This window comes from Drosophila novamexicana, unplaced genomic scaffold (genome assembly GCF_003285875.2).
Source record: "Drosophila novamexicana strain 15010-1031.04,08,12 unplaced genomic scaffold, DnovRS2.1 tig00000739-arrow-arrow-pilon, whole genome shotgun sequence".
Lineage (NCBI taxonomy): Eukaryota > Metazoa > Arthropoda > Insecta > Diptera > Drosophilidae > Drosophila > Drosophila novamexicana.
Window position 1 is genome coordinate 2,819,131 of NW_020824819.1, and position 27,720 is coordinate 2,846,850.

Below are 27,720 nucleotides of genomic sequence, written 5' to 3' on the forward strand. Positions count from 1 at the left end.
TTTAACCATTTGCAAGCCTATTAGGAATATCCCAATGTCGCGGTATACAAAAAACAAAAAAAACAAGCTGTGTAAAAAATTTAAAATTAATTTATTAAATACATAACATACGTTTACTTAGATATGGCCTATTTATCTATAATATACCACAGGGTTTCGAACTAGACGAATGGTAAACGAGAACATATATTACGCAGACTACAATTCCTTGTGATCAACGCCGAGGTAAGAATTGCCGAGGAAATCAAGCTCCGCACTATTAGCAATAACGCGCGCGATGTCGTGGGGTAGCAAGTTCAGTTCTATATTGGCTGCTGCAGTAGGCAGCGTCTCTATTGCATGCGGTTGTTGCTGTTGGCGCAATTTGGCTGAGACGGCGCGTCTCACCAACTTTTCTATAAACATTCGAAGAACGTGTGCTAAAAGTGTGATCGCTAGGGACTGCGAAACACCTGGGACGCTCTGTTCTGTATGTAGGACTATGCCTACATCTTTGCACATGTCCCGTACAAGCTGAGTGGCAGCATCCAGCTCCTCAGGTGGTGGTAAATATAGCATATGATGGTTTAATGGATTGTCAAATAAATTTCGGTGCCCCTGAATCCGTGAACTGGGTGGAGGCAGGTTTTGCACATCAACTAACACTTCATCGTCCAATCTATGTTCCCGAATTTGCAAGCTTATTATCTTTTTAGTTAACCAACTATCTAAACGGGATCTCGAGGTGAGACTGCAGTATTCCAACAGTTGCGATTGGGGATCCTCTTGCAGCTGTTGTTGAACACGCTCCGACAACGGCAAGACTGCTGAGGATGCTTTTTTTCTGGCAACACAAAGCACTTTTAAAGGCGGCGTGTATCCGTGTAGACGTGCAAAGGCCACAATTTCTCGCGTGCTCCAAAATAACTCCTTTCCACTGGAATGCAGGTGCTGCAGGCGTAGATGTTGGCGCATGCAGCGTAACAAAGTACGCCCTCGCATAAATTCGAAGAACCGCTGGCGCAAAGCGGGCTGTGCCATGAATGCTGTCAGTGAATGAGTACCAAAGGGAAACTCCTTGATCGATGAGCCTGCCAATGGCAGGCGCCGAAGCAAAAACTCCACAGCGCTACGCATATTCTGAAACTGAATGCCGCAAAAAAGATGTTCGAGAGTCAAGCGTTGGCTAAGCGGCGGTGCAAGCGGGGGAGGCACTTCCTGGCTACTCATGTTAGCATAGCCGTGATCGTTTTGGATGCATTGCAGAACGTGCCACCGTTTGGATAGCTGCTGTGTCGGCTGCTTGAGCAAACTCAGTTGTGGCTTGAGAAGCGACTGCTGCTTGGCGGCCTGCTTCAACTTTGATTGCTGCGGATCAATAATGTATAGCTTGCCTTCCTTTTGAAAGATAACGTTCTTAAATTGCGATGCAGTGTGTCCTTTGCGCAATTGCGCAACCATCGCTTGCGGCTTTTTGTTACTGGTGTTCCCATTCATGGATGAATAAGCAACAGCCAAGCAGGGACTAATAGCAGCAGAATTATTGACGGAATCAAGGCGCAGTGGCGCTTCACTTGGCCCAAGCAGCTCTGCAGGCTGTTTTTTCGGGCTGTTCAGCTTTAATGACTCTGAGACAAGCGCAGTGGGTTCGATCTGCTTGATATCGTCGCTTAACTCGATATTTTTGACAGGAGCAATTAAATTATCATCCAGATCTTCTTTCTGCTGTGTTATTGAAATGGTTAACGGCATGGAAGTGTTCTTTAGCAAAGAAGGCGCATTTTTTGCTGCTGTTGTATGCAGCTCTTTCTTTACAATTCTTGGCGGTATCGTGTCTACTGTCGCAGGCGCATCGGAACGCAACCAAACCTCTACAGTTGTCTCGCCCCCCATTGTGTGCAGGCCGCACATAGTTTTGTCCAAAACAATGGTGTGCATTAGTTGGACTGGCTTCTGCTGCAGATGCTCCTGAAAGTAAAGCTGAATTCGCATTGGGAATTCTCCCCAGCCTCGACGTGTCAACTGAAAGGGGGGAGAATGCACGTCCACAATGTCGTTGGGCCGATACGAGTGATGCAATTGGAAGCGCACCTAATAAATGAAATGTTATGTTTATACGCGGACAACAATCGAGCGCTCTCCACTTACCTTTTTTAAATACGCTTCCGGTGGCTGCGGCAAGTTTTTGCCCTGAACATAAACAAGCCATTTGTAAGCTAGCGCTTGGCCGTTTCGGACACTCGAATCAGCGCCTCCTAGGTACTTAGAGGTGTTGCCTACCACAAAGAAGAACTTGTTTTTGTTATTCAGGCGTGAGGCATTAAGGGCGGATAACGAAGAATCAAACTCCTTTTGAGTCTTATAAGCCTGTCTGCTGGTGCACGGTTGTTCTTCACAGCTGGTCACATTCAGATCATTTTTGTTCTCCTGCGAGTGATCCGTAACAATACCCTGCTCGCGAATTTTCTGCTGTCGTCTACGCTCTGCTCGACGATTTGCAGGGTTGCGCAGTCGAATTGTCTGCTTCGCCAGCGTTGCAGCTGTGCGCTCGGGCAGGTTTAATTGTAAAGGCGCAGGACGCTTACCCACAATTTTCTTGACTGCCGGATGCAACGGCAGTTGAGCTCCAGCATGCTCAAGCCCATCTCCAAACAACGTATCTCTGGATCGTACCCTAGACACGTCTGCAGCTGTCAACGGTACTTGCTGCTTTATATAGTACTCGCTGACGACATGGTACCTCAATTTGTCCAGTAGCTGGCGTGCCTGATAAAGACGCGCATCAATCTCGCTCAGCTGTTGTTCCTTAAGGGTTAATTCCCTTTGGAATTCGGCACGCACAATTTCCTCAAATTTCTTCAGTTGCGCCACGCTGTCAAGATTAAGACCAGTTCGATGAGGGCTGATTCTCTCAGCCTGCTGGTTAAGGGCCTCGCCATCCTCTTCGTTTTCTTGCTCACGCTTAACGCGCTTCGTATCTTTGGAAGCACTGGTGGGGCTATCGTAACCGAACCCATAATCCGGATCATGATACTCACTGTGCCTTCGTTTCCTTGGCGCTGTCGTTGATTTTGACGGCGTCGCCGTCGAATTCTCCATGTGCGTGTGAACGCTATTGTTGTAGCGGCACACCCTAAGGACTTGTATCACCTAGGTTCAAAATAAAACAGCTGAAATATGATTTTATGCTGTCTTTTGCACATTTATGCTTCTGTTGGTACTAAATTACCAAATTTAATAAATAAACGCGCAAAATGTTTGTTTTTTGTCTGGCATTGTTGATACTAGCCGATATATCGATATATTTGGTATTTTGATATCCAGCACTGTTTTTGGGGAGCCATCTTTCGTTATGCAGCACTGCTCGAATTATCTGGGTTTAACGCGGGAAAGAAGAGCACGACGCATTTGCACTAAATATTAACATAGTTGCAATTGCTACATTGAAATAAATAGACTGCAATATGGTCGAGCGGATTGAAGACTTAAATCTACCTAATGCTGTGATTGCCCGATTAATTAAAGAAGCCTTACCGGAGGGTTCCAATGTAAGCAAAGAGGCGCGTGCCGCAATCGCGAAAGCAGCGTCTGTTTTCGCAATATTTATAACTTCATCCTCGACGGCATTGGCGCACAAACAAAACCACAGGACCATTACAGCCAAGGATATTCTGCAAACACTCAACGAACTGGACTTTGAAAGCTTTGTTCCGTCGTTGACACAAGACTTGGAGGTCTATAGAAAGATGGTAAGGGACAAGAAGGAGAGTAAGGCCAAAAAAGATAGCAGCGCCGGAGATGCCATTGCCAGTAGCAGCGCTGCGGCAGCTGCCGCCGGAAATGAAGACGCCAACTAATAAGAGCAAAAAAGCAGAGCTACAACTGTCGCTAGTAACATTTGGTGACGCACTACTCTTAATGAGCATTTAATCGCGTTATATATATATACATAATAGTGTGTTAATACTTGTAAGGGATATGTTTCTAGTATAGTTCATCTTATAAGTAAAATCTAAAAAGTAAGCAAAATACATGTTTCGGATACACCATTGTACTGACTCGAAAACTCTTAGTCCGTAATGCCATAAATATAAGTACATGTGTAAATTAACATGATTTAACATTATATAAATCCTATATCTTATTCGATGTTTCGAGATCAAATTCACATCTAAGAATCTATATAAAAATTCACTTAAGACATGTTTCACACTTGCAAAATCCAATATATTTTCATCTGCAACTGTGGTAAATTGCAAATCGCTTCAAGATTCTCACCATAGGACACATGATTGGATAAGCATTGATTCCAGCTTATGGTTATCCACATAAAGTAACTACAGTAAATATTTCAGGTTACTAGCATAGATATCCTTTGGATATTTATAAGGAGCTCATATTTAAATCGGTATTTCTTTCTTTTAAGCACCTAGTTATTCCTAGGAATCCAGTTGTGTAAATGCAGATGTAAATCGAGCGGATTCTTTAATTTACGATTTTTACTTTTACGATTAATCGATAACTTAAAAGTATCGTTTGACGTTCATCTCAAGGAAGGCATCGTTAGACAAGTTTTGTTGCCTATTTCATCCGCCTAGAGTCGACCAATTTTGGAAACCGACAAAGACTGATCCAAAATAAAGCCGATTTTTAGATATGTGAACTTCTCCAAATATTTACTTGTATACAAGTCAAAAAGTATTGTTTGCCCTATTTGCAATTTGTATATTCGTAGGAGTTTTGCATGGTTTCTTGAAATACAATTGTTTGTTACTTCACGTTGCTTGCTTTAAATTTGTTATATCCTAAGAGAGATGGGTGTCACTGGCTTATGGAAGCTAATAGAGCCTTGTGGAAAACCAGTGCCTGTGGAGACATTGGAGGGAAAAGTGCTTGCCGTTGGTAAGAGCTATATTTTCATTAATTGTGCAAGCTTAATTGGTAACCGGCAAATATTTTAACGGAATGATCTCATCTTTCATACAGATATTTCCATATGGCTTCATCAGGTTGTAAAAGGTTTTCAAGACAGCAAAGGATCGGCTCTAAACAATGCGCACCTTTTGGGCCTATTTCATCGCCTGTGCAAATTACTCTACTACCGTGTGCGGCCGGTGTTCATATTTGATGGCGGCGTGCCGCAACTAAAGCGCGATACAATTGTCAGTTTATCTTGCTTGTTGGTCTGCAACTTATTTTACAAATGTATCCATTCTCTTTTTTGAATTATCAGGCGCGTCGCCAGCAACAACGCGGCAAAATCAGCAACGAGGCTGATCGCATACAGGCACTGCTGCTGCAATCGTTGGCCAAGGAGAAGGTGGTGCAACAGGCATTGGGTACAAATGCAGAGCTACTGCTGAAGTCGCCATCAAAACGGGCAGTTGCGGGAAAGTCCAGCAAAAATGATGAAGACGATCTCTTCAAGTTGCCAGAACTACCAGAAGCATCCGCTGCTCAAAACGGCGAATCGGACTGCGAATTAGATAATCAGGAGTATACAAGTGGAAACGCTACTTCGGACAGTTCCTTTGATGAGTCAACCGCACGGCATACTTATAATGCCAGCTTGCAAGGTATCGATGTACGTAGCCAGCACTTTAAAAGCCTGCCAGCCGATATACGGCATGAAATATTAACAGACATTAAAGAAACGCGCAAGCAGTCGTCCTGGGGTCGCCTCCATGAGCTCCCAGCACGAAGTAATGACTTTTCCTCTTTCCAAATGAAACGATTATTAAAGCGACGCGCCGTTCAGGAAAGCCTCGAGCAAGCGCAACAAGAAATGGGCGGCCACACTCTGACGTATGCAGAGCTGTCGGATTTTTTCAGCGAAGAAGGTATTGTCACGCCCACAGCTATTGAGCAGAGTACGCGTCAAATAAGTTCCGATGAACACACCCGATTCTTGTTAGTACGGGATCTTAAGAAAAAGACTATGGAGGATAGTCATAGAGTGGCGCACAAGAGCTTTGAGACAATTGCCGAAGAAAGCGCTTCGTTTGCCTTGGAATCTGATGAAAGTCCTGGTACGTCGACGAAAACGGTAACCGTGAAAAAGTCGCCCCCACCTAACGATACACTCAATAAGGAACCGGGCGCTGCACCTAATGGTGATTATGAACTGGCATTAGCATTATTTCTTGATGAATCTGGAAAAGTATACGACGAGGAGGACTATAACTATAATACGGATCAGGACTTGCGCCTAAATCGCGAACAAAGCAAGTGCTTGCGCCATGCTGCCAAGGGACCAGCGCGAGCGTATATGATTGAATACGCTGGTATGAACGACGAGGAGGTGGAAAACATCATGGAATCAACACAATTGAATGATACTCAGAGCTTAGAGCGTTTTCTTCATAACAAAAGTGCTGATGATAAGATAACAGAAGTGGATATGGCAAATAATTCTATTGAAAAAGTCAAACAAGTCTCTTTGGCTGTTGAAGGGAGAAAAAATGAATATCTCGACAAACCAGATTCAGTTCAAGCCATTGACAGCGATACTGATTCAGACTTGGAAGAGGTTACTGACACAAAGGAAATGCCTGCAAAAACTGTCCTCGAAATTTGTGTAGGCATTAAAGATCAATTGAACCAAGAGGATGATCTCTTTTCGGACATTTTTAAAAATGAGTACCAGGTAAAGGCTGGTGTCCTCCAGGAAGCTGATGCAGAAGACACAAAGGATACTGAGAAAAGTAACATGTGTGCGAATCAGGCAGATAACAACGAACGTGGAGATTATAACAGCACAGATTTGAAAATAAAGTGTAAAAATGTTGCCAAGTTCATTGATTCAAATGATTCGAAAGTAAAGAATAGTGAAGAAAGCAAAATCCTAGAACAGAAGTCAGTTGAAACTATTGTGATACACGACAAAGAGAAACAATCTGACTTTAATGCAAAAATAACAGAAAAAGAGGTCGAACTAAGCTCTATACTTTCTGATCTTAAAAGGCAAACAGAAGAGATTAAAAATACTAAATTCGATCTCTCCGATGAAAAAGAACAGCCGAATGTTGGTCTGACCTCTATACTTAGTGAGCTAAGGCGACAAACGGATGAAGTGAAGAATATAAAGCTGGAGTCTGTTAAGGTAAACAATAGCATGGCTATTGAATTATCCTCCGACGATGAGCCCGCCAAAGAAACAACCTCTCCCATATCCAAAGATATTATTGAGCTTTGTGACAGTGATAACGAAATGAATCGCACATCGCCAAATAAGACTCCCAGCAAGAACAAAGCAATAACCGATTTCTTTCAGACTACATATAGTATAAAACGCACTCCCGATAAGCCAGCGGAACCACATATTACTCCTCCCGCATCTCCAATGGTACCCAAGCCGTTCTACGTAAAGCGTACACCCAAATCGGAACGTAAGGGTGCAGGAAAGGAGCTGAGGGACAATTCCGTCTCACCCAATACGAAATCTAGCAAAGCTGCAAAATCGCTGTTTAAAGAAAATGAAGGGAAGGATGTGGCTAAGCCAGCTATCACCAAGGTATATACTTATACACTTATATTTCAATTAGCAAGAATAACAGTCAAAATTTTGGAAGATAGATCTGTCAGCTATTTGCTCACCATATAACTGTGTAATAATTTGGTGTATTTTAATCAGTAAATGTGTTTGTGTTTGCAGGATATCCTTCAAGAAGCAGCGGAAGCTTTAAAAACTCAAAAGACAGCCGAGGAACTAGAGACAATGGCTACAAGTTTGGCCCGTGAGCGCCGTGAGTTGGAAGCAGAACGTAATCGGCAGGATCGAATGGGCATGTCCATTAGTCAACGCATGAGCAATGATTGCCAGGAGCTGTTGCGCCTGTTTGGCATACCATACATTGTGGCGCCAATGGAAGCAGAAGCACAGTGCGCCTTCCTCAATGCCGTAGGGATAACTAATGGTACCATAACGGACGATAGCGATATCTGGCTTTTCGGTGGTCGTACAGTATACAAAAATTTCTTTGCTCAAAATAAGCATGTGCTTGAGTTTCGAGCCGAACAGATTGAGCAGACATTTAATTGCAGCCGCGATAAGCTTATTCAGCTTGCCTGTCTCGTTGGCAGTGATTATACCACAGGTCAGTTAGAATACGCCACATCTGGCAAAGCGTTGTCACGAATTTATGTTTTTCAGGCATACACGGCATTGGCGCTGTAACTGCTCTTGAAATACTCGCGTCCTTTTCGACTTTAACTCCAAACACTGGACCTACAACCTCGCCTCCATCCTCCAGTAGGCCAGGCGCTGTGTCCATGCAGTCTGTGCTGTCCACTTTAGTAAAGTTTCGAGACTGGTGGCAGGCGCATAAGAACGCCAACATACCTATCGGTAGTTCTGCACGTCTTTCGCTGCTCAAGAAGCTCAAGAACATCGAGTTGCATGAGGGCTTTCCCAGTTCGTCCGTAGTGGAGGCCTACTTAATACCCAAGGTGGATGAAAACCGTGACGCTTTTAGTTGGGGATCTCCCGATATTGAGTCTATACGCGAATTTTCGCGCAAATTCTTTGGCTGGACCACCTCGAAAACAGATAACATTCTTATGCCGGTCATAAAGAAAATCAACGAAAAGAAGATACAAGGCTCGATACGCAATTACTTTACAGCGAAGAGCGCGCTGCGAGTGCAGCAACCACAGGTCAGCAAACGTGTTCAGACGGCAATCGATAAAATGTCTGGTAAGATTGAAACGGAAACAACGGAGCAATTGAACCGGCCAAGCCGTCGAGCACGTAAAAAGAAGGCAGCCGAACCGCAGGAAGATGCAACAGACGAAGATCGTCCTGCTCGTCCAAAGTGCGTCAGACGGAAAGCAACGACAGCAACAGCCACAGTCACAGCCACAGCCAACAGAGAGGTAATACCGCAGAGAGAACGAGATTTAGAGCAAATGCGTCAAAACAAGGCAAAGGCAGCAGTTATCTTAAGGGCAAGTGCCAAGGCTTCCAAATAAATTATTTCCATATTTTGCTTAAAATATATTTTTATTTCCCCTGTAACTTCTTATGGCGCTTTCGTCTAGAATAGTTTTTTTTTTTGTTATTTACATTCATGCCAGTCGACTGTTTGTTCGAAATAAACAGTACTTAAGAACTCAGTACTTTGAAATAAAACTCAAAAGAGCAGTTATACAAACAAAAATTTATTGTTAAACGTTTAAATTACAAAAAAAAAATAATTACCTTAAGATATGTTTAAAGTTAAACCTGTTAAACGCGTTCAGTATCAGCGTTTGCTGATAGATAAGGATCGCATATTAAAACGATTGCATGGTTTTCGAAAATTAAGGATAATATTGCTGAAAACAGTTTTTGCACTTTTGATAAACGTACAACGGAAATCACAGTATGCGACAAGCAATCAGGCACTTCAATCTTTAAAGCAGTGTAGAGAATGGTTGACTGATTGCTTAGAATCATTACAAAGATTGCACCATAAACGTTCTAAATGTAATATTATCGTTCCAAATATTGAATATAAGAAGGGTTCCCAAAATGTTTTAGGAAGATACATTGCAAGCCTGAAGAAAGTATTAAACAATTATGAAAATTATCAAACAACCATGCATCCCATGGCACATAGGACTACAACCAGAAACAATTTGAAAAAAATGTTGATCGAAAACATGGGAGTTATGCAACTAGCTATTCGAATGTTGAGAATCTTTATGAAAATGGGCAACAATGTGTTCTTCAAAGCGAACGAAAAAAAAATGAGTTCAAAGAAAGTTCCATGTTCAAGTTTATCAACGGGGCAATGCAACAGTGGTCAAATTTTTCTACAAAAGAAAGAAAGTACTGTTGGGCTATTTAAAGAGGCAAATCTCAACAAGCAATCAATCGAAACTCACACTTCCCAGCGAGACGAAGATACTATTTCGGGCATTAGTCAGGCGGGAATTAATTCCTCATCTACGAATATAACCCAGTCTTCGAGACCGAGAGGAGGGGGAAGAGTCTCATCACAAAATTTCCAGGTGTCCAGAATTGATCTTACATATTCAGATACAAGTCAATTATATTTAAAGGGCCTACAACAACTTAGGAATAAATTGAGTTCAGCTTCCAAAACCAAATTAAGATCCGCAAATAGCCAGTTTAAGTCGATGTTTAAATTGCGTAAACATCACGAATGGGAAAAGCAATCGCCGAGCATGTCTGTGGTTTCAGAGGAAATAAAAGCGGATACAATGCAAGACACAGCAGCCGCTATCATTAATAGCTTATTTGATTATAAAAGTGGACCCAGAGCTTTAATAAAAAAAAGTTCAAAATACATAAGCGCTATTGACCTCCTTCATTTATATCAAGATAAAAAGGACGATGACAAAGTGGACCAGGTCTGGCAAGATCTGATCAGTGAGCATAACCAGCTCTTAGCGGCAAAGGATCGACTGATTTCCGATATTAAAGATGAGCTTAAAAAATTTTATCTAACAAAAATGCAGTTGCTGCTCCAAGCTCAAATTGGTAAATTACATCAAATTAAAAAAAGAAGGTTCCACGCCAAAAGTGCAAGCACATTTAGTATGACGAATTCTGTTGACAAAAACGACTGGAAGAGTTTGGAGAAAATTGAGATTTTGCAAAAGATGCATAAAATGTTCTTTAGCACGCTGCGGAAAAAACTAAGTTACCAACGTAACAACCCTAAGATACGAAAATTGCACTCACTGATTATGTCAGAAGAATTGCCAGTAAACGCGTCTGAGCACGATATTTTGAAAGAATACGAACGTGATCCGCACTTTTATAATGTTCTAATAATGTCACATAATAAAGATTCAGACCAAGATGCTAGTGTGTTAGCCATAATTGAACACAACTTTGAAAAAGTCATGTGCCGATTAGCTCGTCATAAGAGGCAGAAAAAGATGGGGCAATATTCTTCAAAGTGGAAACAACCAAGCATTGGTGATTTTTCATGGTACAGGGATGGTTTTGAAATCCTTTTGAAACAGGAAAAAGTCGGCGGATCTGCTGAGAGCAAAACTGTGTTAGTATTAGATGATTACTGTAAAGTGGAGCGAGCCAAGTGGGCCAAGTACTTTGCCGACCAAGAAAAAACACCAACAATGCTACACTTAGAAGACATACGCAACCAAAAACGCCAGGCACGTTCCGCTCAAAGGAGGACGGATCGAAAGTGTAAGATACTGCAGAAGAAAAGACCAAAGAGCGGAAGACCCCTTACCGCGCTGTATACGGCTCCCCGTCTAACACACCGCATGCGCCAGGCCGTCGATCGAATTGCAGAAGAAGCACAAGTGTCCACTGTGCAACGCACAAAGAGTGAAAAGCACTTTCCTGACCTTGAAGCGAACACCATGCCTTTATCGGAAGCAGAAGCAGGAGCAGGAGCACCCAATATTGCAGACGTTCTTCTAAGCTCTGCGTCCTGGACCAGTTGCTGCAGTAAATGCCGAAATGTTGACGAAGCTATGCCATATGGACGGGCACTTAAACAATTCTTTCGCACACATGAACAAATATTAACATTTGGGAACAGTTTTTGCAATGATACCTCTGCAAAGTAAATTTGGTAAAATACAAATTATGACTGTTTATGTTGATCCCGAATTCTAGAAATATAAATACTATAGATAGTATATTAATTTATATATTTTATTGAATTCTAATTTGCGTTCTGCTATAATTAACATTGTATTCTAAATTCTTTTTATTTTTACTCTAAATTCCCATACAATACAAAAAGTTATCCCGACAGCCAACATAAACGCGTCTAAGGCTCTCAACATAGCACGGAGTGGAAAACAATTCACCTGTCAGCTTATCCGACCATTGTATCTGACCATTACCCAAATTGGACAGCACAATTCGGCCATCCGTAGCGCAACAAAATACGAGATTATCGCTGGGTTCTACTGTCATTATTATGGGTGTGGCATAGACTGAGCCTCCTATATCCACTTTCCAATGGAGCTCAAGTGAAGTATTTTGACCCGTGCCTGTCTTACATCGCAAACAGTACACATGATGGTCAATGCATCCAAAGAGCACAAATGTGTATCCCATGTGAGTGGGCGGGGCCTTGACTACCAGCGAAGAGAATATATTACCCTCTGCCGCATGCGTAGCCAACTGAAAAATACAAAGTAGAAATATAGAAAATTGTATATTTTTTCCGGAACACGAGCTTACAATTTGTCCGCTATTTACATCGCAAGCATGCACACGACCGGCTACTTCGGCACAGACAAAAATTGTGGCACTGGAGTCCAGCAAGACGGGAGTAGCGAAAAAGGGTTCTTTACATTTATGCATCCACTGCACCGAGCCATCCAAGAGCGAGACGCGTGCATATCCACCATCTAGCGTACATATAATTACGGCTTGATCCTTGACCAGTTCCAGTGGGCTAGCAAAGATTGCTTTTTTTCCTATGCGCATGCACCAGAGTACTTGCTGGCGTACCGTCGACAGGCACATGACATTATAATCTTCTGCATAGCTGCAGACGACAATGCGGGATCCATCTGATGACAGGAAAGGCTGAGCCTTAATCATCCCGCCAATTTCTACATTCCATAAAATATCGCCAGTCAACGGGTTGAACCCATAGAGGCAACCGTCGTAGCAGCCCACCATGGCGAGCTGCTCGCTAAGGAATGTAACTTTGCATTCGATGCGGTCAGGTAACTTTATCGTGCTTTGCTCCCGACCCGTCAGGGTATCTAGCGTGCGCAATAACTTCGAATGGGCGCCCACGCACACATACCGACTGTCGAATTGGGCAACCGGCGAATCTATGCACTTGTTGAAATTTACCTTCCAGTAGAACTGGAAGTGTATGGCAGGCTTTTCAAAGCGTGTGATGATTAAGCCGCTGCTTGTGCTGCTGCCCGCCGCTGCACTGACTGTAGAGCTCAAAAGTGGCTCGATGGGCTTTAGTTTGGTGTTATGGGTTACCAGTTTGGCATTATCTAGGAAGAGCAAAACGGTGCGTAAGCTCACTTTTTCGTCCAGCAGTAACTCAAAAAGATGTCGCTGCTCGTCGTCAATGCACATCTGCAAGCCAATTTCGCGACACAGCGTTATGGCATGGAAAGATGTTCCGCCAGCATGTCGGAAACTCAGGTCATAACCGCTAAGATTGGTAAGCGAATCAGTCTGCTCTAGCCGAAGTTTTTTTGGTGTTCTCTCATTTTGCACGTCCACGCACTCGAGCCTATCATGCAGAAAACTTTTTAGTATATCTTGGGCTGGCTGCGCTAGGAGTGTACACTCTTTAAGCAAAAGCATCTTATCCAGCTTGCCATGTGCATTACAGGGAAAGTGTTGCAAGTAAACGAATCTGTCAGGTTGCTCAACAGCCATTAGCTTGCTTAGTATTTCAAAGGTCTGCGCCCTTCTCTGTACCTTTGTCTTAGGCTCCAGACTTCGAATGCAACAAATTAGCTTTTGCAGATCCTCCAGCCATAGACAAGTAGCCAGTTCGCAGCTATGCAAGCATTTCTCTATCTTGCACGTGATGAGTCCTGTAACGGGGGTAATCAGTAATCCTTACATCTCAGTGTTTAAGTCCGTCATACCCAGGCTGATGCGGTTACCTGCACGCTTAACCACATCATTGGCGCGTTCTTCATAAGCTATAGAGCCGTCTTCAAACCTTCGTACAAAGTCGCCGGTCGCACGATAAAGAACAGCAGGATTTAAGTCCGTGCCGTTATCTAAATCATCAGTCTCCGGTATGTAGCAGCGACGTGTGGCACTGCCTAACCAAAGCTCACCACGGCCCACGTTTTGAAGATTTCGTTTGGACTGGAACTCAATGCGCAAAACAGTCTCATCGTCAATGGGCGTTCCTAAATGGACGCGCGAATGCAGAGATTGTAAAACGTGCATCATGCTCCAGCATGACATCTCTGTGATACCATAGATGTTACAGATTTGTTTTTGGAAAAGCACCTGTGGCTCCATCCAGGTGGCAAGCTCGGAACTGGACGGGAACGGTTCACCACCTAGTAGTAACACTCTAAAATAACAAAGCACTTTAATATACTTCCGATTGGGTGGAAGCAGTACCTACCTCAGTGTACTGGAACTGTTTAGTATCCGTTCGCGTATTGCGTTCGCACCAAACTGTCGAAAAAGTGATGGTGTCATTTGCAATACGGTGATGCCGGGCGTGGTAACACTCGTTGGAAAGAGGGCACTCAAGACGCGTTTGGGTGACTCGCGCATAGAATAGTGGGTGATAAGCACTGCGGCACCATTCTGCATCGCCAAAAATAGTTCCACAACAGATGGATCAAAGGTACAGGGCGTACCCAGGTAAATAATGTCAGCCATCGAAATGTTGAGCTTTTGACTATTTCAATAAAAGTTTAAAAATACAAATATTAAAGTCAGCTCTCATTAAACTAAGCTAGCGAGAGAATTAAAATATTAAAAAACTGGGTCTTTTTGAAAGCAGAGAATTCTTTCTTTCTTAACTTATGCAGTCAACCAGAATCGAAACCCCACCTGAGTCCCACTATATTTGGTGCTATGCATTCGTAAGGAACATGTATTAGCTTTGGCGCTCCTGTGGTGCCAGTGGTCGTTATTGTGTAGCACATGTTGGGTGGCAGAGCCCCCTTTGCCTCAGGCGAAGGATCACTGGCGGTATGCTTCAACTTGAACAGTTTGTACTCTTCGTTGTAGACCAGAAAGCTGTCGAGGTTCTGAAAGTAAACGGCACCCACAGGCATGTGACCGTTGACAATCAGGTAATCAATGCCAGCACGGTACATCTGCCAATGTAAAGCCTTCGACAGCATCATTTTGTCGTTGCAATAGAAGTGACATTTGTGATTAAGTATGCTGAAATGTATATTAGTTGAATAGAATAATGACGACTGTTCAATTCGCATTTCTACTCACGCGAGTATCAATATGCATGACGAGGGTGTGTGATTGGCAATGCGAAAGGCAATTCCTGTGCCCGTGGGCACTCCGTTGCGTCGCAATCTTTCCAAGATTGTCTCAACGCTACTTACGGCCTTGCGGTAGCTAATGGAAAAGTCCTGCGGCTCCATACGTTTTATAACAAAAGGCACGTCTCCAAATTCACGCAGCCGTTGTGTATCGAAGAGCTTCTTAGGCTCTCCCACAATCGTCGGCTCAATGTCGATTTCTGTCTTGAACTCGATTTGCAGTGTTTCCTCTGAGCCGGGATCGTGTTTGTGCTCGACACTGGTCTCAGCGTGAATAGCCGGGTCTGTCTGAGCCGTAAATTGGGTATCATCTTCGAGCTCGATTTTAATTTTAAAGGATTCCATTATCGCCAGGCGATGGCTTCGCTCTCTGCCATAAATATTTCAGGCTTAACACATAGCTTATTACAAAAATCACAGATATATCAATTTCAATTTCAATTCTATTCTATATATCTGAGCATGATGAAAAATTTTAATGATTTCAGTTTTTTGGCTCAAGACGATATTAAGCTTATTTATTTGTTTTTATTTTGCCATGTTCTACATTTTCAGCTGTTTGCTTGGAACAATCGATTTCTCTCCGATTCACTCCGATGAATATTCTAATCGACTAGAATATTCATCGTATTATGAACATGCAATCGATTGTTCCAATTAAACAGGGTTGCTCTTATTAGATTGGCGGATTTTTTAAACCTCGAGAGCCGTTTATCTACAACTACAAGCATTTGTTGGGTAGCAGAGCATATGATAAAAATGCATTGTAAAAAGGAATGCAAGAAATTATTTAAAAATACTATGAAAATTTTGAAATGCATTAGAAACAAGGTTTTTATTTACATGAAAAGGAGAAAACCCTAAAGACAACCAATTAAATATTCGTTTAAGCTGCCATATATTTCACATAGAGATTGTCAATAAACAATTTAATGGTGACTGCTTTTCACACAAGTAATCTCTATATAAAAGCTAGCTCTATATAAAAGCTAGCTGAAATTTTATCCACAAATTCATTTGAGATGTGTTTCACACTTTTCGGATTATGCACCCCTCCTTTGTGGAAATGGTGGTCAAAGATTCGGTTGGTAAAATTATGGATACACATTCATTTCCAAAAATCCTCGTAGAAATTCATTTGAGAAGTGTTTTACATCAGTTGCAGCATCTAAACATCCTTGGTGGAAAATGCGGATCATAGATTTTCTGCGCGACGTTTTTCGTGAAATTAATGAGAACGTTTTTGTGTATTTGCGTAAAATGGTTTTAATAAAGTTGTTTGTTTACCACCCGATGCGGATCAAAGGCTGTATGATGATAGTTAATTTTCCGACATAAGGATTCTCAAAGCTAGAAATCGTCATCTGGTATTATAGCTTATGTAAATGTGTGAATAAATTCTTTTGTTATATTTTCTTAAAGGGCTTTACAAATTTGTTTTGATAACTAATGTACATAAGCATTTTTACAACAGTTTATTTGCCACGTTCGTTATTTTTTTTTTCAAATTGGATAGCGTTGGCATTAAAAACAGTTTTAAACATACCCGCAAAATTGAATAACTACGAACGGAAATTCATTAACAGTAAAAATTATTCAAAAGATTATGAAATTGTTATTCATATGTTATTCATTTAACTTATCCATTAAACATTAATTGAAATCTGCTACATATCTACACATCTTTGATATTTAGAATATTAAGTATATTGTTTCGAATTAAAATACCGGTAATGTGTGTAACCTGAGCTTATACTACTATATAGTTTTCATAACTGTTTTTTTGAGTCCACAGATAGGGCCTCTTTACTCATTCTCGTGTATTCCTGCTGCATGGTCGTGCGGCAATGTTCGATAAGCTTCTCCATGTTTTCCTTTTCATAGCCATCCGTTGATATCTCAGGCAGTATTTGTATGACAACGTGTCCGGGTCGGAAGCTTTTCTTTTTCTCGTCAAAAAACGAGTATTTCGATACGACAACCGGCTGTATTGTGCACTTGCTTTGGAGCGCAATGTGAAATGAGCCCTTTTTAAACGGCAGCAATGTCTCCTTGGAATTGCGCGTGCCCTCCGGAAAGACTAATATCTTGCAGTTGCGCTCCCGTATAGCAATCGCCTCCTTTTGCAATGAATTAATTGAATCGCTCTTTCGCGATCTGTTAATATACAAAGTGCCCCAGAGCCAGGCGCCAACGCCAAAGAAGGGCATGTAAAGAATTTCCTTTTTGGCCACCACGGTCGCCCTTCCAATCACCGGCCAAAGATGAGCCAGCACGCACAAGTCCAAGGCGCTTTGATGGTTCATAAGCACAACACTCCCGTGCTCCTTTTTTACGTTCTCCACACCACGCACTTCCATGGTGATACCCATTATCCGGCACAGCTGCACGAAGCACCAGGATGGAATGCTTAAAATTGGAAGAACAAAATTGTTAGCTTTAATGAAAGTTTTCAGGTGCTTAACTTACAGCCCATTCCTGTAGTCCCTCGGCCGCAGGATCATGAAAGGAATGCACAGAGTAACAATTGCGCCGGCTCCAAACAGCACAATAAACATCCTCATCTGGTAAGGTGCTTTGGCCGCAATGCTCAAAATTAGGGCGACGACGCAGGCGAGCCCGATTACCTCACAGGTGCACGCCATGACAACAGTTTTATCTAGTACTGCGGAATTTTAATAGCATATAGAATAAATGATACAAGAAGCTAAAATGAAACAAAAATCGCAGAGAACTAAGTCAATATATTTATATATATATATTGATATAGTTATTTTATTATTATTGGAAATTCCACCCGCAAGTATGCAAGTATGTTCCGATCGTACTTAAACTCATTTTCAAAGACTTTCATTTGAAGGGTGTTTTACGCTTTTCGGAAAATACATTTTTATCTGGTATAAATGGGAGTCAAAGATTTGCTGTGTAAAGTTTCGATTTTAAATTCATTTCCACAGATCTTTAGGAAAAATCACTTGAGACGTGTTTCAGTCTCCAAGGATCGTCTGTGGAAGTGCGATTAGAAGATATTTTGGGCGAAGTATTATGTTTTCGAAAAGAGAACTTAACTAAACTTAAGAACTTCAAGAATACGTGTTGTAGCAACCCGCAACAGTGGCAGAAAGAGTTGTATAAGGGTGAAACCTTGTGAAAATTTAACTGATACGTGTCTCACACTTTTCGCAAATTCCGCCCATCTTGGATGACAAATGCGGGTGGATAAGGTCGGAGTTGTTAGTTCTGCCCTTCTTTCAAAGCCCTATATCAAAATTAAATGAATACGTTTTCAGAGATTTTGGAATTTCCACCCGCAACTGTGGAATGATCTTTGTGGGAATTTGTTTAATACAAATGAAAAGTTCACCGCTCTTGGATGGAAAATGCGGGTCAAAGGTTTAATGAATGAAAGTTGATTGTTCGGTTGTTGTCAGCGCAAGAAAAACATGGGCGGGCACTGTTGATTCCAACATATGGTTATTTTTTCGATGGACTTTTCACATATTTTGAAATAGAAGTAGTATCTTAAATTTGTGAAACAAAGCTTTGCACGGCAAGGCCAGGCAATACCCGGGCTATATATATATACAATTTTTAGATTCAGCTGTTTAACCTAAGCTGGGAATATATAATGTAGACGAAATATGGGTTCATATCATAAGCCCACATCAAAATGTTTTTTTTTTTCAAAATACTTTAAATTTGTCATTCTGTATCAAGGGCAACAATTTATAATAATAACAAATTCGTGGCGTATAAATTCTGTAAATACAGAATGGAAGGTTTCATTTTTCAAATTGATACCATTTGCAGGCTTTAGATATCCACATTATGTATATGTCATTTATATACAGTAGATTTATGAGAAAATAAAATGATATCTTGCACAGCTAAATCGATTTTAAACAGTTCTGCAGATAAGAGCCTGCCTGGCAACACAGGTACCTGCATATATATAGTATATATTCTTTATAGTATTTAATAATATCATCTTTCCTTCTGGCGCTTTATGGTCTTGGCTAAAGTACAATATTGCTCTTGGCAACTTCTTCTGGAAGCTTTAAGTTTGACGAACCACTCTTTCTTTTAATGATATTCTGAGTAATCAAAACTACTTTGTTTCTGACTCACAATTCTAGTTGAGTTTCTTCATGCGCTATTGCTATAGGCACGTCCGCAAAGGTCAGAGACTCGCACAACACTAAATGCCCTATCGTATCAGGTAAAGCCTTTAACAGCAAAACGACAATTACTAATGGTAAGGCGCTTATCAAAAATTCCCAATTTGGTCGAACGCAATATTTTGTTTAAATAAGGCACTGAACTTTGATATTATACTGATTCTTTGCAAATAAAATTCTACAAGCCCAACAACAACTAAGATGGTTCCACTCAAGAGTGCCCGATTAGGAGACATATTGTACCGAGCTCTAAATCACCGTGGAATACAATTCAACTAATTTCTATGTATGTGTGCATATTCCACATAATCGTACACAGGTTCACGTATTTTGTACCCTGAAAAAGACGTACAGAAGACCGTGGTAGTCTTTTTCTTTACGGCAGTCTACACCAAAGAAGGTCCCTTCTTGACAATCTTATTTATTTTTATTTATTTATTTATATGCATTTATTTTTATTGTCTTATTATTAGAACATTTCCTGGGCTTAAATGTGAAATTTTAATGTGTGCATTGATACGTGCTGTAAAAATATAAGATTTCAGAATAGAATATTGAAATTATGTTTATTTTTAGCAATTATCTTATGTTTTAACAGCTTTGATAAAAGCTCAAATTTGTAATAGTATATACAAATTAAGTTTTTTTTTTCATTTTATGGCTACTGCCAGTTCAAGCTTCTAGAATATAACAAGTAAGAGGTTCTAGACGGGAGCTCCCAACTAGGGGATACCCTGAACCCTCTTCTTCCAATACCAAATGCAAATATATATACTATTCTAGAAGCTACATGTCAAGTTTGGTGACTCTAACTCTTATTATTTACCATAATTTCCCAAAAAACATGATATCGACATCGATTCTTATCGATTACTTGGAAACGGGGCAAGTTATCGATTATCGCAAACAAACTCGATGTGCGCAGGCACTAGGAGAACCTACATCTAAAAGTTCTCTAGCTCTTATAGGTTCTGATATCCTTGCGTTCATACATACGGACAGACGGACATGGCTAGATCGACTCGGCTATTGATGCTGATCAAGAATATATATACTTTATGGTTCGGAGATGCTTCCGTCTACCTGTTACATACATTTACATTTTGCACAAATACAATATACCCTTTTTACCCATTTTCAATGGGTTCAGGGTATAAAAAGGTTAAAAACTTATGATCTATGCATAAAGAAAGGAGCTCTGAATCATTCATATTTTTCATAGAAATGGGAAATTTTATCTATGATCTTAAACAAACGAAATTGTTACTCAAATTGCAAATTGCAGAAGGACATGGCTAGATCAATCCAAATTCATATTATTATTATTATATCATCAAATTTCGTTATGTTGCCAATCACAAAAGAGAAGAGAACAAACACAAAAAATGTTCCCCGGGATTGTACTTCAGTTCTTATCAAGCTAGCCTGGCTTTAAGGGACAAGCTTGCCAATGAGGGCAATCTTCTTAAAGTATTTCCAGCTGGTATCGCATCTCTTCCGTTCGCCTGCACCTATACGTATCACTATAAGTCTCCTGTTGAATCCTACAGCCAGCCAAGGAGTCGTTAAACAGACAGACTTAGTCTAATTAAATCGCGTACGATTTCATTAAGTGAAAAAAGACAACACTGATAAGATTATGGCATGATTCCGACAAATGTCTATACATACATACATATGTATATTTCGAGACTTTAAGGCGTAAAATATATATTTACATACATATTATTACAGCTGGCAAAACAATTGGTTTAATATTTTTTAGCGATTTTAAGTTCAAAGTCAAATGTAAATGTACAAATGTTGCCAACTGGTCCAGCTGGAAATCTGAGTGAAATGCCAAATGAGATTGATTTATTTTAGTTGCCTGGCAATTTCGAAATCGAATGACTTATTTGGTAATGTTTAGCATATTAAAATCTTATTCATAGATTAGTCGCTGTCGCGTGACTTGTTTCACGCTGATCTTGTGGGAATGGATGGTCAGTCGGAAAAAAACTTACTCATCAACTTACAATATATAGAATAACTTATTATAGTTTTGTGTACTATTATGTAATAATATTTACGACGAATATTAATTTATATAATACTTTATGGTTATATGTATTACTAGCAAAGTAGAGTTGGGGCATTACGAGTCAGTAGGTAAAAGTAGCTGCCGAAGCTTAATAGATAGTCAGGCGCAACATGTTAGTTGCTAAGAAGTACATAAAACAAATCGTAAGCAGTTTGAAGGGATATTTGTTGTAGGGAAATTACAAGGTAGCTCATTACCTCACCTTAGAGAATATTTAATGAATCGAATTGAGTGCGCAGTAAAACTATACTAGGATACTTGAAATATTCTTTAACATGCGCGTATACATACATACATATATATGTATTTACGCATGTGTCCATGGTTGGCATTTATATACAAATTTCAACAGGATGATTAAGGAACACAAAGAAGGGACAAGCAAACAAACAGGCCCAGTATACCCACTTACTCAGCTATGGGACTGGGTAGTAAGTGAATTACAAATATTCATCTCTTGCGTTTTTGCTCGAACTGTTTTTGCTTTTATGCGTTATGCGTATGCCGCTATTAAACGACGACATTTACCGTTGCTGTTCGAATTTTTCCTATCGACGTAAATCGCAATTGAACCGTTGCACTAACACTGAAAAACAAACAGCTTTGTGAACATAACACGCGAGCCTTAAAAAAAATTGTTAATAAGGAAACTGTTCGTAATTAGATGTAAGTAGGAGGCAATTATTAATATGACCGGGCAATCATGATCGTATAGCTATCCAATACAACGTCCCACCGACGCTCGTGCTATACAAATGCCCGAATGCGACTGGTGACTTAAATGAGCTTTCGCATGCTCAACAATTCTTTTCAATGTATGTGTGCGCGCGCAATTGTGAAAATTAGAGGGGTGTGCGTGCCCTTCCTGCTCGTGCCTAAGCATACAACTCGTGTAATTTGAACGGTAGTCGTGACAGTGAAAAATGCGCATGAAGCGAATTAACTAATAAAGTATCGTTTATTATTCTCTGTATTTTTGACAATTGATGTATTCCATCACATTTTAGCATTAACAAATTTTATTCAACAAGTGCTATGATGAGTACATACTTATGTTTTTTCACGCAACCATCTCTAGATCCAAAAAAAAAAAAAAAAAATTACCCTATTTCAAACACATAAAGATAAGCAAGACCTCGTCCTACGTTTGAAACCAACAACCGCAACAAGTTTGTAAGAGACACACAGACAGTACATACATACATTTATCTGTATACATATCTAAATGATTAACAAATTATGTCCAGAGTATGCTTAAATTTTCAATAAAGTGTACGTAAATATAAGTGCGTGCACATATACAATATGTCAGTATATATACATATGTGTATGTATATTAGACAAAAATTAAGTTATAATACAATACAAATAGTAGATAAAAATAACTTATTACAATAATATCGACAATGTCGCTGCCAATGATCATAATCTACAATATTTTATATGAGTTCAACCAAATTCTAACCATTGACAATGCATTGCAAATAAAGCCTTCTTCCTTTTCTCCTTTCGCTTTTATTCATAAAAAAAAAAAAACTTTATCCTTTTGTAACCTTGAGTAAAAGTGACGTATTTGCAACAAACTTTGTGATACATTGAAGTTTTGGCAACATCGGTTGTGCGAACATTTATTATGATTTGAAGTAAGAGTTCGTATTAATTCAGAAAAAAAATATCCAAATTTGTCGTTTGTTGCTATGGTATCAACCTAAGACATGGACGTTTGGCTTTATTGCTTATAAAATATATTTAACAAAATATTTTTTATTTTAACAGTGCCAAATGAGTCGAGAGTCGATAACACTCTGAAGTAAGCGATGTAACGTGATATGTTATCAATATAGTCCTTAAACGAACAAAAGTGGTTTTTTTTTTATAATTTGTATACTTCTGACCAGTTTTACCAATGTAGCTATTTTCTATTGATATTATCTATTGATATTTTAGCCGGAAAAAATATCTTGCTTTTAAAAATCATAGTGATAATCGTAAATCTAATGTTATTAAAATTAAGCATAATTTCAAATATAGATAGACCATATTAGTTTTTACTCTCTGTCGATAGTCTACAATTTGTTTTTTAGTTTCGATGTGTTTCCGATAGTTCTTAGTTGTAAGACGCTCATCACAAAGAATTTACTCAGATGACACTGTTAAATTTCGAATGCAGCGGTAGGCACACAATTATCGATAAGCCTCGAAATATGTTTTTATTATGGATACGTCTACTTCGGCATCCAATCAGCTACCGTTTATCGTATATTTTGACTATCCAAAGCAATTTTGCAAGGCGTAGAAATTAAGGAAAATAATTTACGAAGCGTTTGGAAATTGTTTTGCAAAACGTTACTTTCATTTACGTCAAACGCATGCGTTTCCCTATTCATATATTGTTTTGAAATTCTCTTAAAAAGACCTAAACAACTTTAGCAAAACATATTCGTTCTTTTTTTTAATCTTAAGTGCATTGTTAGTTGGTCAGTATAAACTAAATATGCACAAATGGCTCGTACGGCAGCAGAGTCGTAAAAAGCCGTTTGACTAATAAACCCACAAAAAAAATGTTTTCCGATTATTGTTACCAGGGATGGTAATTTATTTTTTTTTTCCGCGAAATGGTGCATGGTGCTGTTATTAACAGCAAGCACTTAGTTGGGTGTTCGCTGTTATGTTAGAAATAACATTTTTATATTTTATTGTACGCGTTGCCGCTCATTTGTCGTTACAAAGTGCAGAAAAAAATGCTCAATTTAGGAACAGATGACGCAGGATATATAAATGAGGATAAGAAAAATCATGGAGTATCTATATCAAAACCAATGCCATGTCGTCTATGTCATTCACGCGTGACACTGACAACAGAATCGCCAAACATTTACGAAGCTACCGTGGATTTTGTTAAAGAAGGATGTGAACACGGCGAAGGCGAAAAGCACTTAATAGTCGATGCGTGCCAAAGTGTCTGGGGTGTAAAGTATGAGCGCCATGAGTGTTTACCGGAACGTATTTGTGTCCGCTGCCTGGAAATGCTCAAGGACTTCTATGAGCAGCGCCGGTGCATGCAACAACGTGAGGCTGAGCTGCAGCAAGATTTGAAAAACATTATTTCTCTGGATGCCAAGTACCGACCGGGCCTGAATGGCAATCCCGGCGTGTTTGAATTTGAGGAAGGCGAAGAAGGCTGCGTCATTGTCGACGTGGATCCAGACCAGCTTTGCGAGACCAGCGATGACGAATTCTTAGGATCCGATGGTGAGGCTGACCTTGACGACGAGGAGTGGGACGAAGAGGATGAGGAGGAGCCTCAAAATGATGAAGATGTTGATATGCCGCTCGGCATGGATGCAGCTCAAATGGCGCTCATGCAAGCACACCAAACTGCAGATGCCAGTGCCACAGTAAATGCACATCCCAAGAGCGCCTTTCTGTGCCAATACTGCGATCTGGCCTTCACACTGCAGCCAGACTGCCAACAGCATGAGCTGGGATCACACGACGTCTCTGCCCCCTACAGCTGTAACTACTGTCAGCTGCGCTTGACTACAAGGCCTGCTCTTATTGCGCACATCAAAGAGCAGCACGACGCTGAGCGGCCGTATGTATGCGCACTGTGCAGCAAAGGATTCGTTCGGCGTTCGGACTTAAAGAAACACACAATTGTTCATACTGGCGTGCGGCCCTTTTCGTGCCACGTCTGTTCCAAAAGCTTTTCACGCAATACCAATCTAACCAAGCACTTGCGTATCCACAGCAGTGTCAAGCCTTTTGTTTGCCAACAATGTCCCCGTTCTTTTCAAACTCCGCTAGAGCTGATGAAGCACACGCGCTCCCATGCCGAGGTCAAGCCCTACCAGTGCGGAAGGTGCCCTGCTTCATTTGCTCGCAAGGACAAGCTATCAGTGCACCAGCAAGTCCACCTTAAGCGCGATGTGGAGCAACATAATCAAAATGTGCGCATAAACATGACGGTGCCGCTGGAACAAATGCAGCTTCCATTACATCCCTACGTGGAAGCCGATGTATCTGTGCAGCAGCTTCCCTACTCCTATCAACAACAGACGCCGTCGCAACCAAAGACAAAACCACCATCGAAGATATCGCGCAATTTTCGCTGTGATGTTTGCGACAGAGGATTCCAGCGTGAGCGGGATCTACAGCGTCATCGGGCTCTGCATATGGATAGACTCTTTGCGTGCAAGATTTGCGGACAGGGCTTCAACCGGCGTGAACAACTGCAACGTCATGAGTTGGAGGCTCATGGCCCCAGCTATACGTGTGCAATCTGTTGCATCACCTTTCTGCAGCAGACGGAGCTGGAAACCCACCTCAAAGTACACGAGCTACAGCATAGTGTGGCCAAGAGCACACAAGAGGCTTTATTAGCCGCTGGAGCAGTACCGCTGGGTCATCCCATTGGCGAGCAGATTGCTGCCGCCAAGCCTAGCGTACAGGAGCCTGCTCAGATGGCAAACTTAAGGCCTTCGGCCGCTGAGTTGTCCTTCTATAGCAATATGATACCTACAATGAATCTCGGCTTTTACAGCGAGACGCGTCCCGAGGAGCGCAATGGAGTTTGATAAGCTATTATTTTTGTTAAGTTAAAAGAATACTGATCGTAATAAAGGTTGTTCTTATATTCATATTTTTTACTATTTTAGACTGACGTTGATGTTGACAAGTAGATATTCAGTATGGATTGAATTCTTTCGGACATTTGCCAAAACCAATATACTTCTTTTTACTCAGTGAACTGAGTATAATATTTGAGCATTTGACATTCTATTGACAGGGGGACGGAGACACCAAAAACTGTATATCATACGCAGATTAAGTCTTACTATAAGTCTTACTAATAAAATCTGGAATAAGAAATTTAAATTTGTATTGTAGAATCGCACAATTTCGGCCTATGTCTATAAATGACATTTGAGGATAGCATTTTTACATGAATTTTAACTCGTATTTTATTTGTAATCTGTCTTAGGACAATAATCAAATTGCTTAGCAAGGAGCTCCAAAGAGTTCAAACAATGTATTTTACATTATAGTTTGTGTATTTAACCTAATCTATGTGTGTAATCTTTTTTATCGTCGCATGTCCATACTACTGTCTAAGGGATCCATAGCCAGATTTAGATGCCAAATTGATTTAGAGACCAAACCTTGAACAATGAGTTTTGCCTTGTTCAAACCCGATGAGATTTGACAGGGTTATGGGGTTGGAATATTTTGACGTATGTCAAAGAATAGGATATAGGATATTTCAGGGTACCATTTTCACATGAATTTTGACCAAAAATAATGTTGATAGATTTAGATTCCAAATTGATCTAAAGACCATACCATGATGAGATTACGAATGTAGAGCTCTGTCCTTATTGCATTCTATTTTCCTATCTAAATATATATTTTGATTGGGATTTCATTCTTTTACAGTAGATTGATTTAAATTTCGTAGACTCTGCAGATTATTTCCTCTTCTTGTTCAGCACCCCTTTATTTTGAGCACTTATTGTTTTTCGAAATTCACAAAAAATTCACATCGATAATAAACATAAATGAATAAAATTTGAAAAATAATTAGATGTAAAGAAACATTAAATATTTACATGCTTTTCTGTCAAAGTCAAAGTCAAATAACTCACACCTGAGATGTCGCAGGGGAAGGAACACTTTAACTGTCTGTCTCTGGGAATGTTCTTCCAAAGTCTTGCGTAATATTTTGATCGCGTTGACATAGACCACATCACCATAATGAGTTAGCGCCATCTGCAGAAGCTTATTATGTGAGTCAACACGCCTCACCCCCAACGACTTAATTGTTTTAGGCCTGTGTTCAAAACTTTCTGTCGCTTGACTAACAACAGCGCAGCAGCTGCTCCAGCTGGGACAACAGCTTGTGTTACTTTCTTGCAGCACCGGTTCCACGGTTTTGTTTGTACATCCTCCGATCAGTTCAGAAGTACAATGCGACGAGTGAAGACGTGATATAAGCGCGATTCGCTGAGAGTGTAAAACAATCTGTGTGCAGATCGCAAGCGTGGGTTCGACTTTTGTTTACTTCTTAGGTTTTCATTTTTTTCTTCTAAAAAATTAATAAAGTAAATTATCTACAATTATTGTGCAAAAAAAAAAACATGTTAACCGACGTTTGTATGGAATCGTATGTGCACATCATAAAAAAGCATAATCGCCTGTGTCAATGTTTTGCTTCTTATTACAAGAAAATAGCAGAAAAATATGAAAATTTGTTGGCCAGCTAAGAATCGCCAAAATTGTGAAATTGTGTATTTAACATTAAATATTGAGAAAATATGTACTATATGTGAGAAAAGAGCGGTAAAGTACAATATTGAAAAGTGCAAACAAGCCGCGCAACTCGCCTTCGGAGCTGCAGCCAAAAAAAGACTTAAAGTTATTATTCAAGGCAATTGGTAGGGATACGCATAAGTAGCTTTGAGAATATTTGAGCCAGCGGAAAGCTAAATGGCCTCCAATGAATGGTCTCATGAATTCTTCCCATAAACC

The 27,720-nt window shown here is 40.4% G+C and overlaps 7 protein-coding genes across 11 annotated transcripts; 4 read left to right on the forward strand and 3 right to left on the reverse strand.

Moving 5' to 3' along the window:
- Positions 1-86: 86 nt before the first annotated feature.
- LOC115763533 lies at positions 87-3,222 on the reverse strand. Its single transcript, XM_030706148.1, has 2 exons — positions 2,128-3,222; positions 87-2,070 (listed from the first exon to the last, which is right to left on the reverse strand). Exons 1-2 carry the CDS (start codon positions 3,076-3,078, stop codon positions 199-201), a joined length of 2,823 nt encoding a protein of 940 aa, XP_030562008.1. The 5' UTR covers positions 3,079-3,222; the 3' UTR covers positions 87-198.
- Positions 3,223-3,361: 139 nt separating this feature from the next.
- Positions 3,362-3,853, forward strand: LOC115763594 (DNA polymerase epsilon subunit 3). Its single transcript, XM_030706216.1, has one exon. The coding sequence runs from the start codon at positions 3,444-3,446 to the stop codon at positions 3,834-3,836; it is 393 nt and encodes a 130-aa protein (XP_030562076.1). The 5' UTR covers positions 3,362-3,443; the 3' UTR covers positions 3,837-3,853.
- A 916-nt stretch (positions 3,854-4,769) lies between these two features.
- Positions 4,770-9,022, forward strand: LOC115763590 (DNA repair protein complementing XP-G cells homolog). Its single transcript, XM_030706212.1, has 5 exons — positions 4,770-4,881; positions 4,966-5,141; positions 5,213-7,492; positions 7,634-8,075; positions 8,132-9,022. Exons 1-5 carry the CDS (start codon positions 4,794-4,796, stop codon positions 8,947-8,949), a joined length of 3,804 nt encoding a protein of 1,267 aa, XP_030562072.1. The 5' UTR covers positions 4,770-4,793; the 3' UTR covers positions 8,950-9,022.
- An 89-nt stretch (positions 9,023-9,111) lies between these two features.
- On the forward strand, positions 9,112-11,591 carry LOC115763593. Its single transcript, XM_030706215.1, has one exon. It carries the CDS (start codon positions 9,187-9,189, stop codon positions 11,530-11,532), a length of 2,346 nt encoding a protein of 781 aa, XP_030562075.1. The 5' UTR covers positions 9,112-9,186; the 3' UTR covers positions 11,533-11,591.
- A 41-nt stretch (positions 11,592-11,632) lies between these two features.
- Positions 11,633-15,466, reverse strand: LOC115763591 (beta-alanine-activating enzyme). Of its 2 annotated transcripts, none has more exons than XM_030706214.1 (6): positions 14,882-15,466; positions 14,483-14,821; positions 14,046-14,327; positions 13,567-13,991; positions 12,158-13,494; positions 11,633-12,097 (listed from the first exon to the last, which is right to left on the reverse strand). In XM_030706214.1, the coding sequence occupies exons 1-6, from the start codon at positions 15,277-15,279 to the stop codon at positions 11,687-11,689; spliced, it is 3,192 nt and encodes a 1,063-aa protein (XP_030562074.1). In that variant the 5' UTR covers positions 15,280-15,466; the 3' UTR covers positions 11,633-11,686. The 2 variants fall into 2 exon arrangements, with proteins under 2 accessions (XP_030562074.1, XP_030562073.1); XM_030706213.1 differs by having other exon boundaries at positions 13,549-13,991.
- Positions 15,467-16,625: 1,159 nt separating this feature from the next.
- Positions 16,626-21,940, reverse strand: LOC115763413 (1-acyl-sn-glycerol-3-phosphate acyltransferase alpha). Of its 4 annotated transcripts, none has more exons than XM_030705969.1 (3): positions 21,721-21,940; positions 17,404-17,599; positions 16,626-17,343 (listed from the first exon to the last, which is right to left on the reverse strand). In XM_030705969.1, exons 2-3 carry the CDS (start codon positions 17,577-17,579, stop codon positions 16,704-16,706), a joined length of 816 nt encoding a protein of 271 aa, XP_030561829.1. In that variant the 5' UTR covers positions 17,580-17,599; positions 21,721-21,940; the 3' UTR covers positions 16,626-16,703. The 4 variants fall into 4 exon arrangements, with proteins under 4 accessions (XP_030561829.1, XP_030561828.1, XP_030561826.1 ...); XM_030705968.1 differs by having other exon boundaries at positions 21,605-21,940; XM_030705966.1 differs by having other exon boundaries at positions 17,404-17,641; positions 21,721-21,939.
- Positions 21,941-23,879: 1,939 nt separating this feature from the next.
- Positions 23,880-26,105, forward strand: LOC115763493 (zinc finger protein 79). The gene is made up of 2 exons (XM_030706084.1): positions 23,880-25,784; positions 25,851-26,105. Exon 1 carries the CDS (start codon positions 23,934-23,936, stop codon positions 25,767-25,769), a length of 1,836 nt encoding a protein of 611 aa, XP_030561944.1. The 5' UTR covers positions 23,880-23,933; the 3' UTR covers positions 25,770-25,784; positions 25,851-26,105.
- Positions 26,106-27,720: the final 1,615 nt, after the last annotated feature.

Coding starts and splice junctions, on each gene's coding strand:
- LOC115763533 (XM_030706148.1), bottom strand. CDS start 3,078: ATGGAGAATTCGACGGCGACGCCGTCAAAATCAACGACAGCGCCAAGG. Junction 2,071..2,127: donor CGGAAGCGTATTTAAAAAAG/GTAAGTGGAGAG, acceptor TTCATTTATTAG/GTGCGCTTCCAATTGCATCA.
- LOC115763594 (XM_030706216.1), top strand. CDS start 3,444: ATGGTCGAGCGGATTGAAGACTTAAATCTACCTAATGCTGTGATTGCC.
- LOC115763590 (XM_030706212.1), top strand. CDS start 4,794: ATGGGTGTCACTGGCTTATGGAAGCTAATAGAGCCTTGTGGAAAACCA. Junction 4,882..4,965: donor GGGAAAAGTGCTTGCCGTTG/GTAAGAGCTATA, acceptor TCTTTCATACAG/ATATTTCCATATGGCTTCAT. Junction 5,142..5,212: donor AACTAAAGCGCGATACAATT/GTCAGTTTATCT, acceptor TTGAATTATCAG/GCGCGTCGCCAGCAACAACG.
- LOC115763593 (XM_030706215.1), top strand. CDS start 9,187: ATGTTTAAAGTTAAACCTGTTAAACGCGTTCAGTATCAGCGTTTGCTG.
- LOC115763591 (XM_030706213.1), bottom strand. CDS start 15,279: ATGGAATCCTTTAAAATTAAAATCGAGCTCGAAGATGATACCCAATTT. Junction 14,822..14,881: donor TCATGCATATTGATACTCGC/GTGAGTAGAAAT, acceptor TATACATTTCAG/CATACTTAATCACAAATGTC. Junction 13,495..13,548: donor AGGTAACCGCATCAGCCTGG/GTATGACGGACT, acceptor CCCCCGTTACAG/GACTCATCACGTGCAAGATA.
- LOC115763413 (XM_030705969.1), bottom strand. CDS start 17,579: ATGGCGTGCACCTGTGAGGTAATCGGGCTCGCCTGCGTCGTCGCCCTA. Junction 17,344..17,403: donor AGGGACTACAGGAATGGGCT/GTAAGTTAAGCA, acceptor TCCAATTTTAAG/CATTCCATCCTGGTGCTTCG.
- LOC115763493 (XM_030706084.1), top strand. CDS start 23,934: ATGCTCAATTTAGGAACAGATGACGCAGGATATATAAATGAGGATAAG.